This window comes from Nothobranchius furzeri, chromosome 6 (genome assembly GCF_043380555.1).
Source record: "Nothobranchius furzeri strain GRZ-AD chromosome 6, NfurGRZ-RIMD1, whole genome shotgun sequence".
Lineage (NCBI taxonomy): Eukaryota > Metazoa > Chordata > Actinopteri > Cyprinodontiformes > Nothobranchiidae > Nothobranchius > Nothobranchius furzeri.
In genome coordinates this window covers 68,004,003-68,017,224 of record NC_091746.1, presented here as the reverse complement: position 1 = coordinate 68,017,224, position 13,222 = coordinate 68,004,003, and the positions used below count along the sequence as shown (strand labels likewise).

The following is a 13,222-nucleotide window of genomic DNA, read 5'->3' as shown; positions in this document are numbered from 1 at the left end:
GCAAATAGTTTCATCAGTCATGTGACCCACGGAGACATCTCAGGACCGATTTGAGACGCACCGAGGCCTCTCTACCAACCTCGAGCCCGGAGGAAGAAATTCTCCACCTGACATCTCGGATCCAAGGAGGGTCTCCTGAACTGGTTGAGGTAGACACCGTCCGACAGATTGTGTCCGATGCTGTTTTCTCTAATAAACAACTGAGTTACTGTAGCTGCGAAACAACTTTCCACCCAGAATGCACTTCTCTCTCTCTGAAAGAAACCTTCTGAGATTCATTCACGCATCCAAAACCTTGCATTTCATTTTAGCTTTTCATTCAGACACAGGTAAAGCTTTTAATAACAAGTTTTAATATCAAGCTGTTACAAATTGTCAGTTTCAATTTGTCATTTTTAAAAGTGTTAGCAATAAATTCTTAACTTTAAAAACCTGACTCTTCTCTGAAATTAAACACAGAATGGTGTATATTTTTGGTTATTGAATAAGCAAAGATTCCTTAAAACTTCTGATTCAATAAATAAACTTTTGCTATTAAATTTAATTATCTTAAATTAAACATTAATCTTTGGATTAAAACATAGACCAAGACAGTTATTGTATGAACTTCTATCGATTGCATTAATATCCTAGATATTTGATGTGCATAATATAAGTTCATATGCTAATGTCTGAACTTTTCTCAGGATTTAACCAAACTGAAGCAAACAGTGTTCAATCCTAGTATGTAGATTAACCACGCTACAGCTTTGTTTGTCCGCTTTGGGCATGTGAAAGCATTTTATAAATAAAGTTGATTTGATTTGATTTAAAAAGTGTGCATAAATGAAAAGAAGCTAGTGGCATTACAAAGATTTCCAATTATATAACTGCATAATTACGTAATGTAATGAAGTAATGTAGTAATTTAGTAATGCCTGGATCTATTTATTCTCAACCTCTAAAAGGATCTTTTTATGATTTTTTTAAATGTCCAGTAATTCAAAACTGAATTTACCTTGTTGCTGAGTAGGCAACTTGGTGCATCTAATGTAAATGGTCTGTATTTGTATAGCACCTTCTTAGGGTTCTACAACCCCCCCCAAGGTGCTTCACAACACAGTCATCCACTCATTCACACACGTTCACACGCTGGTGATGATGAGCTACGATGTAGCCACAGCTTACCTGCGGAGCACTGACGGAAGCAAGGCTTCCGGACACCGGCAACACTGGTCCCTCTGGACACCACCGGCAGGCAAAGTCGGTTAAGTGTGTAACGTGAGGAAATATGGGTTTTCTGTCACAAAGGTGGTGTTGGACTCAGCTGGGTCAAAGCTGGGTCGCTGAGAACTTTCACCCACAGATTAAGACCTGAACGCCAGCGAGTCTGGGAGGAAACCATAACATCTGAACACCTGCAGTCTACCAGAAGATGTGTTCCCAGGAAATGTAGTCATAACAAGACTTAAACTTTCTTTCTTGATTTTAATGTTAAAGAATAATCATTGTCATTTTGCTCATTATAAATGTGTTTTAATCAAATGAATGATTCTTATGCTTTGGGTAATTATAATGGATTAATGAATCCATACTTAATTAAATAATGTTTGAGGATGTTTGTTAACGACCTTCAACACACTCAAGCACACACACACTCAAACACACCCACACACAGATTCTCACAGTAAACTCCAAAACACATTCGCTGACGTACACGTTTTGCTTTGAGAAGAGAAAGGTTTTTGGTAAGTTTCAGTCTTATGATTCAGTTCGTGCTTGACAACGAGAGAGAGAGGACGTGTGAACAACCGCTAACGGGGGAACGGAGCCCACCGGCTCCTTTCTCTCCCCCCCCCCCCCCCCCCCCCCTCTCACGCTGTTCCTGTCAGCCAGACAGAATAGCTGAATCGCAACTTCTAACGCAGACTCGTCCAGAGTCTTTGATTTCTGAGTGAATTAAACTTAACAAAGCGCATCTGCAAACGCTTTATCATCACGTGTACCGAGGTCATCTCCTGGACCGGGTCGCAGCACGCCTTCGTCTTCTCTGCCAGCCGAGGTGTCACCCCTGGATGAAACATCGTCCTTTGACGTCCCGGGTCCAAGAGGAGGGTCCGAATACGGTGAGACAGAACACGATAGATAGCGTTGATGCATCTTTTCCAACAAAACCTAAGTTTATCCAAACCATCACTTCACTCAGATACCTGTTTCTTCCTGAAGCAAAATCTGACACACACACGCATTCATCTCACCTCATGTTCAAGCTTCATACATTCACCACAAGGTCTATTTGAGCAAGTTTACAATATCAACTGTTAAAGATTGTTCAACAAAGTTGCCAATGTTGACTGTTATTTCCTGTTTGTCAATTTCAAAATCATTAGTTTAATTTGAAGAATTAAAACTTTTAATTGTCAAACTTGTTTCTTCATTGAATTGAAACACAGACCCACGGATATTATCGACAGTTTATCGATGAAAACAACCTTTGAGTCTTCTTAAAACTAGACAATTTGGTTATTAATTTAATAAAATTAATATCACAAATTAAAATGTAGAATGGTTCCTCTTTCATAAAAGAGCATAAACCATAACGCTACAAGTGTCTTGCCCAAGAACACAACAGCAGCTTTCTCTGGCGGTAGCCGGGATTGCACCTTGCGATTACTGGACAACCCGCTCTACCTCCTGAGCTACTGCTGCCCCAATGTACAGACCAAAAAGTCAGTGCCATCCGCGACCTGCTTCCTTTGTAAATTATTAATTTTGTAATGGCCACCGAAAAACAGCATTTAGAAATGCTGGTTTAACACGTCTTAAGCTTAACCGAGCCTGAGCTACAATAACCCAAGCTACCATTAATACTAGCCCATGCTACTACAAACGCTAGCCAGAGCTATTGATAATTCTAGCCCTACAGTAGCTACTGCTGATGCTTTCCCAAGCTACTACCAAACAGAAGAATGTTTGAGCACATTAGGACCATTCCAAGATGAACATAGAATATCCAGACTTGAACTGAAAGCCAGATAGATTAAGCTTGTCCTTGTCCTCTTCCTCATTTCCCCTTGTCTTTCTTTAATTAGGTGACAAGACATTGTACCACATAAGTGCGATCCAGGGCGTAAGGCAAAAGCGGATTAGAAAATAGCTCTTTTAGCCCCACTGACTTGCATTCATTTTTTCGTTTTACCAGAGATCCATGGTCCAGAAGTAGATAGGCGTGGCTTAGGCACCCTATATGCTGAAAAACGTAAAAAAACAAGAGCACTGGATTGTGTAAATTAATGGTCTTCTTTATAATATACACTGAACAAAAAATAAACGCAACACTTTTGTTTTTGCTCCCATTTTTCATGAGCTAAATTCAAACATCTGAAAATGCGTCTACATACACAAAAGACCCACGACTCTCAAATATTATTCTGAAATCTGTCTACACTAGCGAGCACTTTTCCTTTACCAAGATAATCCATCCCACCTCACAGATGTGGCACATAAAGGGGCTGATTAGACAGCATGAATAATGTGCAGGTGTGCCTTAAGACTGGCGTGGTCAAAACACCCATCGTTACTTTTCATTTAAATTGCAGTCCAACATATGTGCAATGCAGGGCGTAAGGCAAAGTGGATTAGAAAATAGCGTTTTTAGCCCCGTTGACTTGCATTCATTTTTTCGTTCTTCCGGAGACCCGTGAGCCGACTGGAAAGGGAGGAGACTTAAGGTTGGTTTATGCTTGACGCGTTTGCGAGGTCCGCACGGCTCCGCGCGGAAAAGTTGCGTCATTTTAACAACCACGCCCCTCCACCGCGTCTCCGCACGGCTCAAGATTTCTGCAACGCGCACCTCGGAAAATTTCTAACCACGCGGACGGACGGAAGCCATCCGTGAGCTGCATCACCACGCGGAAAGTGAATGCGTCAAGCATAAACCAAGCTTTAAGCTCCCTATGGTACCTGGTACATACAAAAAAAAAAAATCAGTTGAACACATATCATTTTGGATTACTAAGATTGTGCATGCAATCGATGTGATGTAAGTCAAGTATTAAATAATTTCTGACCAAAAAAAAGGACGAATGGTGTGATCCAAGTCCTTAAAAAAAGACAAAGTCTGACTTTTTTAAAAATGGGCAGCTTTGGTGTGAAAAGTGCTTCTTTGTCTCCAATTCAAGATGGTTTGTAAAGAAAAATAAATGCAATTTTCTTTCTTTTGGATGTTTTCTAAAAGTAATAAAGACTTTTATTAAAGCCACTTACATTACATGATATAGACAAGGTGCATAAAATAAAAGTTTGAGTTAAAAAAAAAATGAGAACAGAAGAGACGACAGTGAAACAGAGGGACACAACAGACAAGAGACAGTTCTGTTTGCTCTCACCACCTCCTCTTCATCAGGAAGCAGCATCTGACAGTCACCAACCACCGAGTACTTAGAGTTCCACGCTGTTCTCTCTTCATACGAATGTACACGTGACATTCGCTGCCGCAGTGGGCACCGCGTATCTAAAATTAAAAAGGGAACAAAAGCATAGAGTTTAAAGACTATTTACATGAAGTTCACCGAACAGAAAATTGTGGAAATTTATTTAAATGTTGACTTTTTCATGTAAAACAGTTTTTAAAGTGTTTTTGCTAAATGTATGCAAGCTTCTGATTTTCAAGGCTACTGGAAAGCTAAAACCACTGCAAATATATCAACAGCAACATTCATTTGAAAAGGAGGACATGAGGTTTTTATCAGAAAACAATAACAATACTGAAATAGATTGTTTACATCTGGGTAACTGCGCACACCTGCACAAGCTGGAGTGCAAAAACCCCGTCTCCAGCCTGTTTTCTGAGTTGTCTCTCTGCATTTTAAGTTGACAAAACACAACGTAGGGATTTAGATCTTATCACTTTAGATCATCTAACACATCTTTGTGCAGAAGAACAAACAAAAAACATCTCAAAGCTAACGGTGTTTAGCACTAAGCTTTCAGACTTGTTTGAAATAGTGAACAAGCTGAAGCAACGAAGGTGTAACCGGATCTCGTCTACGTTTTGCTGAAGGATCACCGTGACACCACTCGACTTTGGAGATGTCTGCATGTCCTTTGCAACCTACAGCTCCACGTGTGTAAACCATGCTGATGGACACTTTGGCTCCATCTTTGACAACTAACGGATAAACATAACGGTGGTCAATGGGGAGGTAGGCTGGGGCTGAGGAAGGGTGTGTGGGCGTGTGACGTTACGTTTCAAGGGGTCTATACAGTGAAACACAAACGTTCCCCAGAAAATAAAAACCGAGGGGCTGATTGCAAAGTTTAGGGCAGAATATTAACTCAACAATGTTTATGGATCTAGAGCCCAAATGTCTTGTAAATTTAAAGTCAGAAATGTGAGCGAATAATGTCTGCTAGCCCATGAAATTCAGCGGTTGTATACTGAAATAAACTTTTACTGTTTCATCTGGTGTCTTGTTAAAATTATACCAATATTTAAATAATAATAATAATTATTAAGATGTGGTCCACTCATGTTCAGAACTAATTGAGACTTTCTTGAATGCTGAATATTGAAAGCCTTAACCTTTTTACAACAAATACGTGCAGTTTTTACAAAATTACAGGGGCAAACAAAAATTAACAGCAGATTTATTCTACTGCCGTAGTGTCAGAAAACATTACAGAGGAGTAAATAAATCTTTACATTTACAGAGTGTTGTTTGCAGCATTTAAATCCTCTTTATCATATATGTAATCTTATTTTTAGTTTAAATAGAAAATAAATTCTTCTCTAGAAAATAAAATTACTTAAAACAAGGTAAATATTCTTAAATATGATCCTAATTTCCTTGTTTTGAGTAAAAACAACAATGGGGTAAGCAAAATTAGCTTGGCTAGAATTCTTAAACCTAACACCAAACTTAAAATTAGATAATTTTGCCAGTTTTATGAGTTCTAGCCAAGCCAGGATCATATTTAAGAATATGTACCTTATTTTAAGTAATTCTATTTTTCTAGAGAAAATTTTATTTTCTATTTAGTCTAATATAAAATAAAATGTCTAAAACTTAGAATTTTTTATTTTCTTAAAAATCCTTTTTGCAGTACAGTAGATTTACATGATGCATTTAATCTCAGCAAATGCTACAATAGCTAAATTATTCTTTTTTTTTTACCTCAACCTCCCTAAAGGTTGTGTTGTAGCTTAATTTTACTTTTTAGCCGTTGCTGTATAAACCAGATAGCCTCATCGAGCTGCCATTTAAGTCACAAGTTCACACTAGCACATGCAGCCACTCACTCATCAGCTTACACTCACGTTATGAAACTGTTCTCTACTTAGTTGAACTTCTTTAGAGGGGCGCTTTTAATCCCAGCATTGATTAAAAAGTGTACTTAAAAAATTAGCTGGAAAGGGTTTAACATTTTAATTATAAACAAGAAAGAGACAGAAATGAGAGGATGTGTCTGATCTGCAGAGCTTTGCTTTACATTTCCAGATTAGTTTCCTTCTATAAACTCTGTCTAATGAGCTCAGCGTCCTATATTTTCTCACAGTGGAGATCTCTAAACAAACACAGCTGTGAACCCTTTTTCCTTAAGGAAAATAAAAACACAGATATCCCTGGAAATGCCACAAAGAGGCAAATAAAGCCACCCTTCACATATCTGAAAAAAGACCTTCAACAAAGTCAGCAGTCTCTGGTAGATGGAGATCTGCTGAGTGATGTAAATTATGCAGATTTCTTTCTTCTTCTATCTGATTTATTCATCACACAGATAAAACGTTGTCTGTCACTAGATTTCTGAGGAACCCTTCATCTGCTTGCAAAAGGATTCGCTCCCTCACAAGAATGTAGTGCCACCACATTCCCAGATCGTGCAGATGTAAACACATCTGGATTTTACAACCTGCCACAAATAACATGTTTGAATATTAATGAGTGATGCTGCATATTTGCATTGTTATGTTGTGTTTTAACTACTGGAACACGTCAATAATAGGAGGAGACAGAAACCAAATCATGGGGCGACGGTGGCACAGGAGTTAAGTGCTCGCCCCGTAATCGGAAGGTTGCTGGTTCGAGTCCCGCTCAGTCTGTCGCTGTCGTTGTGTCCTTGGGCAAGACACTTAACCCACGTTGCCTGCTGGTGGTAGTCGGAGGGACCGGTGGCGCCAGTGCTCGGCAGCCTCGCCTCTGTCAGTGCGCCCCAGGGCAGCTGTGGCTACATTGTAGCTCATCCCCACCAGTGTGTGAATGTATGTGTGAATGGGTGAATGACTGATTGTGTTGTAAAGTGCCTTGGGGGGTTCTAGGACTCTAGAAGGCGCTATATTAAATACAGGCCATTTATGTAGCTTCAGTGTTAGGTTAGTGTGGAACATATACTCAGAGTGGTTAGAAATCTGTGGGGGTTTAAAACAAGGGAATTCTTAGTGCATGACACTTTTTCTAAACACACAAAAAAACACAAATTAAGTAAAACAACAAAGACGGTTTACAATGAGGCCCGGGGGGGGGGGGGGGGGGGGGGTGTAAATAAAATAAAACCCTCAGTTAATTTCATTCCAACCTGCACCATTAAAGATGTCCTTCACTCATATTTGTAATCCATTTGTAGGACAAAGCAGCTTCAGATGGCATGATTTGAAGTCTTATTTCCTGATATTTGAACATCTCACCTCTGATTGGCTATCAGCAATGGCACTCTACCAATGACTCTGTTCTGCAACGTTGATGTTTTATCTCCACAAACAACACAAGCCTGGAGGAGTTCTGTTGTATGGAGGAGTTGCTAATGCTAATTGTTAGCTTCTACTAGCCAAGATGTTCTCTGCCGTTTCCTAGAACAGCCTTCCTCGTCGTGAGTCAAGATGGGCGAGTTCATGAATGTTAAGTGACAGTGTGATGTAGATCTGTCAGGTTTTTCAAATCCTAGAGTTTTATTGTCTATTTTCTATCAGAAGGTAATGCAGGAGATAATGACATCTGACCATAACATTTAAAGGTTCTACTTCAAAATAGGATAAATAAATGAATTAAATATAGAAAAAATAAATAAATAAGTAAATAAACTGTTTAGTTTTCTCACACGCACACATTTTTTAGAATTAAAGCATTTTTACAGCCTGGCCTTGTATCAATCAAATTTATTTCTAAAGCGCTTTTCAAACAAAGTGTGATTCAAAGTGCTTTACAAAATGAATAAATTGTAATAAAATTCCATGCTGTAGTTCTTTTTTAAAACACAGCACAGTTTTGTTTACCTGTTTTCCAGCTACGTTTCATTTGCGGCTGCAAACTTCCTCAGGCGTACGCTGATGGTGGCGTCACTTCCTTCTCCGTTTATTCGCGGGCAGCAGAGGACGTTGTCGCCCTCTGCTGCCCGCTCTCCCCTCTCCGACGATGCAATCCCATGCGCGGTCCAACGTGTAAACCCCATCGTCTCTGTTCATGGTCCCACATCCACGTCTCCTTATCTCGATAGCTTCTTTTATCCATTTTTTTTATTTTGTTGTTCGGTGTTTATGATCCTTGTGTTGTCCCAGTCCATTATATGGTTTTCTCTTGTGCAGTGATCTGTTACGGCTGACTTCTTTATTGTGCTTTCTGCTTCTTCTTTTGCTGCTCTTGTGTGTTTTTGACTTGTCTCTTTCTCGCACTCCTTTCTATGTTCTATTGTTCGTGTATTGAGGTTCTGGGTTTCTGGTTCTTTGCTTAGGTTGTTCTTTTCTTTCTGTTGTTATTTGTTGTTTGCGGATACCCGACATGGGCAATAAACAAAGGAAAACACCACCATCAGCGTCAGCCTGAGGAAGTTTGCAGCCGCAAACGAAACGTAGCGGGAAAACAGGTAAACAAAACTGCTCTGTGTTTTAAAAAAGAACTACAGCATGGAATTAGAGATACGACACAGCAAGAACATACCTAAGTTGTAATAAAATTGTTTTGTGACACAATGAAGAAAATATGCTGTGGAGTTTCTGACCTTCCACGCTCACTCTTCACAGTGTGCCTCAACGTTCTCCCTTCTGAGCTCATATTAACTCCCAAGGCAAGTTGGCAGTCCCCTATAACGTCTCGATCTTCTAGAGTCTTAAGTGGAAATTTCAATTTTCTGTTATATAACATGGTTTTTAGACTTTTAGAGGTCCAAGTGTCTGTTTTGTTTCTATCATTGTATTCTAATGTTACTGTATATCATTTGACGAGACCATCTTTATTAAATCAGTCTAACCTTTTATTTGCACTCTTCCTGTGAAACCAGACTTTGATCAGGTTTCATATTAAAAGTTAATCTTAAATAAATCCAAATGATTAACGATAAATATGTAATTTCCTTTTGAATTTTTTCTTTTTATTTTCCCAGCTTCTGCATAAAATGTAAGAGCCTGCTGATCATTCAGGTAAAAAATTAAATACAGTCAATCAAGAGAACTTTGTAAAGCAGATAAAAAATATTATTTAACAATAAAACCATAAAGTTAGGAAAACAATTTTTTTCCAAATATCCTTCATGTAAATTATCTCAATTTTTATATATTTTTAAAACTATTTTTCTGTATCTCTTGTTATTTTAACCAAATTTGTGTCCTTTACTATTTCCATTGTTTGTATTTTGTTGTACAGCACTTTGAGGCAGTGTGAACTTCTAAAAATGTGCTACAAAAATAAATTTTGAACGTGTCCCTAAACTTTTTATTTTTTTAGCTTCTGTATTTTAAATTTATTGTGCCGCCAACATAGATTAAAGCCCATTTTCTAAAAGATTAAAGTTGACAACATGAGACAGCAAATCACACGTGTGTGTGTGTGTGTGTGTGTGTGTGTGTGTGTGTGTGTGTGTGTGTGTGTGTGTGTGTGTGTGTGTGTGTGTGTGTGTGTGTGTGTGTGTGTGCGTGTGAAAGACAAGAGTGCACCTTTAAAAGAGCAGCTTCACCCTTCGATCAATCACAGATGGCTTGTGGTTATGGGACGTTTGCATGCAGTTCAAATATTCTGCTGCTTCCTTTAATTAAACTGACTCAGGAGATCAATAACTGCTCAATATATGCATGAAATCTGCAACCCCGATGCATCTGTATGCAACAATACCAAACTAAAACCTTGCTTTACTCCCAACAAGCCGTTCTATCTGGTATTGACTTAGAAAAGGCCAAACAGAAGGAAATCAATACCTGACATTTGGTTGGGATGCTGGAAAAATTTTTGTTAAAAATATTCCTTTTTAAGTCCCACTGAAGTGAATCAAATCAAGCTGGAGCTCATAACATACCTGGTCGTGATTCGTGAGGCTTTCTTCCCATTTTCCAAAAGGAGCTAAGAAAACATGGTGGAGGCTTCTATTGACTTACCATCAGCACATACAGCAGGACTCCTACGTAGTACGGATTTTAGCCTCCTGGCTCACCGGAATCAAACTTTAAGGTTTTGCTGCAAAATATTCTAGTTTCAGCATTTTTTCCCTCCAAAAATCTGAAGAAATAAATCAATCAGATTCAGTTTATTACATTTGTGCTCTCATGATGTTTATAGAGTTACGTAAAGAACTACATCCAAAAATAAAATGCCTTAATGTGAAGTACAGCAAATTTTTTGGCTATAAGGGATTATGTTTGAATTTGTTTTTTAAGTTTTGTTTCAACCTGACACTTGTATTTTTCTGTGTGAGTCTTGCTCACGTAGGGAAGAATGTTTGTTATTAACTGACAGAATTATTGTCTTTAGGAAGAAATCACTGCATTTCTTATCTTCTGGACAGAAATCTTAAAATAAAAAAAGGTTGTTGTTGAATGCTAAAATTACAAGAATACACATTCAGTGAAAAGGTTAAGAATTACTAGTGATTGTTGAATAACTTCAGTTTGGAGAAATGCAGATTATTCTGACCAGATGAGCTAACAACTGCGACACTATTTCAAAAGTGGCCTACCCTAAAACACATGTAAACAGTAGTTCATCACAATTTTTATAGTTGTAAATTCTCTTATGGGTGTGCACATATATTCTATGGCGCATAGATGCAGACGCCATTTGGTTGTGTCTTTGATTTGATTTTAATCACCGGTTGAACCTATACTGCTATTTTATATATTATATTTTAGAACAGTGGTTCTCAATTCCGGTCCTGGAGGACTGTATCCAGCACATTTTAGTTTTACCCTGCTTCAACACACCTTATTTCAATCAGCAGGTAATTAACAGACTTCTGCAGAGCCTGATGAGTTGCTGCAGAGGTGATTCAACCACTAAATCAAGAGTGCAGGAGCAGAGAAACCACCAAAACTTGCTGAATACCGGCTAAAAAACCCCGGCTCTATACAATTATGATGTACTTACTTTAGTGGTGCAAGGTGGTTCAATGGGAGTACCCTCAGCCTTTCTGTACCTTTAAGTGTAATGACAATAAAGGCCTATTATATTATATTCTACAACATTTTTGCCAGAATAACTGTATAATATGAAACTGATGGCAGTGAAAAGGTTTGCAAAGAAGTGTTCATGTGAACTGCACGTTCATACGCAAGTCAAACATAAAAAACTGCAAAAATAGCAGCTGCCAGACAGCCTCAATAATTGATGACAGAAGAATCAAACACTTAATTCCATCTTACTATGACCTAAGTAGTTTTAATTGTGGACGTTGTGGACATTTTCTCATTAAGATGCTTCATACAGCAACATTGTGGCAGTTTTATCCGCTCTACGTTTAAAAATAACTATTCGTTCTTTGCCAAAACAAGCTAAAGCTGTTCTATTGTCATTAATCCTCTCAGGATCAAAATAAGTTTTGATAAAAGGACGAACAACTAAGTCCTTCAGGGGTGCTTCTGAGTTAAAAAATGCTCATGAAATGCGTGTGTGGAGTAACCAGGTAGGTTTTAACGTTGCAAACCTGCAGCGCCTGCCTCCAGAGGGTTAAATCATGCTTATTGTTTGAACCATCTATATAGATCATTGTCTTCTACAACTCAAATGGAGACTCAAATACCAGTGTTCACTCAACTGTTTTAGAATGTTTTAATTGCAATTACCCGAATAACTCAAAAATGAATTGCCTCATTTTTTTGAGTTTTGATACTGAAAATTTTAAGTTTTCATAAATTAAATTTCTTAATAAATTTTACTCATACATTTGAAGTTTAGTAAATTAAAATTGCTCATCCAATCAACTCAAAATATTTTAGTTACCTGATTTCATTTGAACTGAATTTCAGCAACAAAGCATTATGGAGAGTCCCCAAAACAATGTTCTGTGTTAGAACAAACAACTGAAAAATTAGCAATTCTAGCTTCAAAACAAGCCTAAAGAGCCATTTTAATTTATCTACTTTATCTAGGTCACAATAAAGATCTACTCTGTAGTCCATCTGTACTTTCACTGCTGTGTGTTGGCCATCCCTTCACTGCCATATGGAGGAAGGCATTTTTCTGTGGTAAACAATAACAAGCACTGTGATTATAAACCCAAGCACTCACAAGGATGTGTTAAAGGGAAAAGAAATCAATGAGAGATGGAGGTGAGCATTACAAATAAAAAAAACTGAAGTGATTTAATGATGCTAAAGAGTCCCACTTACCACTGGGGGAATCAGAAAACACTGGATCTTGTTGCTGCATCTTGGATGTTTGCTTCAGTTTGTCCACAGCCTAGAGAGCGAGATGAGCAGCGCACCTCTGTGTTTAGATGACAGTCGGCGTAAAAAGCTCAGAGGCTGAACCAGCACGCGAGTGATCAGCAGAATCAGATGGGCAGAATGCAAAAGCAAACCCTCCACTCTACAGAATCACAAAGTGCCTCAGTCTCTGACATCCTCGCTGACTGTGGGAGTGAATGTGAGAGCACATGTACTGCAGGCTGGGATTGGAGGTGGGAGGAGCAACAGAGGAGGGAGTTGTAGGGACTGGAGAGGAAAAGATGCTGAGAAGAGGAAGAAAGCAATTACCTTTAGTGTAGATTCACTCGCTCAGGCGTTGAGCCATAGTGAGCTTCCAGTGGCGTCCCTAGAAAGTTTTCAGGGGGGCCTTGGAGTGGCACACCAAATTGGTGTCTGAAAAAAAAAAGGATAACATTTCAGTTAACTGAGTTTTTGTTTCAAAATTTGTTTGATTTTTAAGAGTTCAATTTGCCTATTTCTCAACAAAAATGTCAAAGCTATTGGGATTTATACTGTTTTTGAAAAGGTTGAGTTTCAGTAACATATCCATTTAAACAGTGAGTTGTTATATTATCAAATTTT

The 13,222-nt window shown here is 38.4% G+C and overlaps 1 protein-coding gene across 4 annotated transcripts in view; it reads right to left on the bottom strand.

The window, feature by feature from the left end:
- dab2ipb (DAB2 interacting protein b) overlaps positions 1-12,945 on the bottom strand; it is a 262,935-nt gene extending 249,990 nt beyond the window's left edge. For 2 of the 4 annotated variants that reach the window (XM_070552467.1, XM_070552471.1), the window contains exons 1-2: positions 12,563-12,826; positions 4,368-4,492 (exon numbers count right to left, since the gene is read on the bottom strand). In XM_070552467.1, the coding sequence (XP_070408568.1) occupies positions 4,368-4,492; positions 12,563-12,602 (165 nt within the window). In that variant the 5' untranslated portion in view covers positions 12,603-12,826. Of the gene's footprint in view, positions 1-4,367; positions 4,493-11,321; positions 11,371-12,562; positions 12,827-12,928 lie in introns of those variants that run through there. The other 2 variants (XM_070552468.1, XM_070552470.1) reach the window with 2 other exon arrangements.
- Between the last annotated feature and the right edge of the window lie 277 nt (positions 12,946-13,222).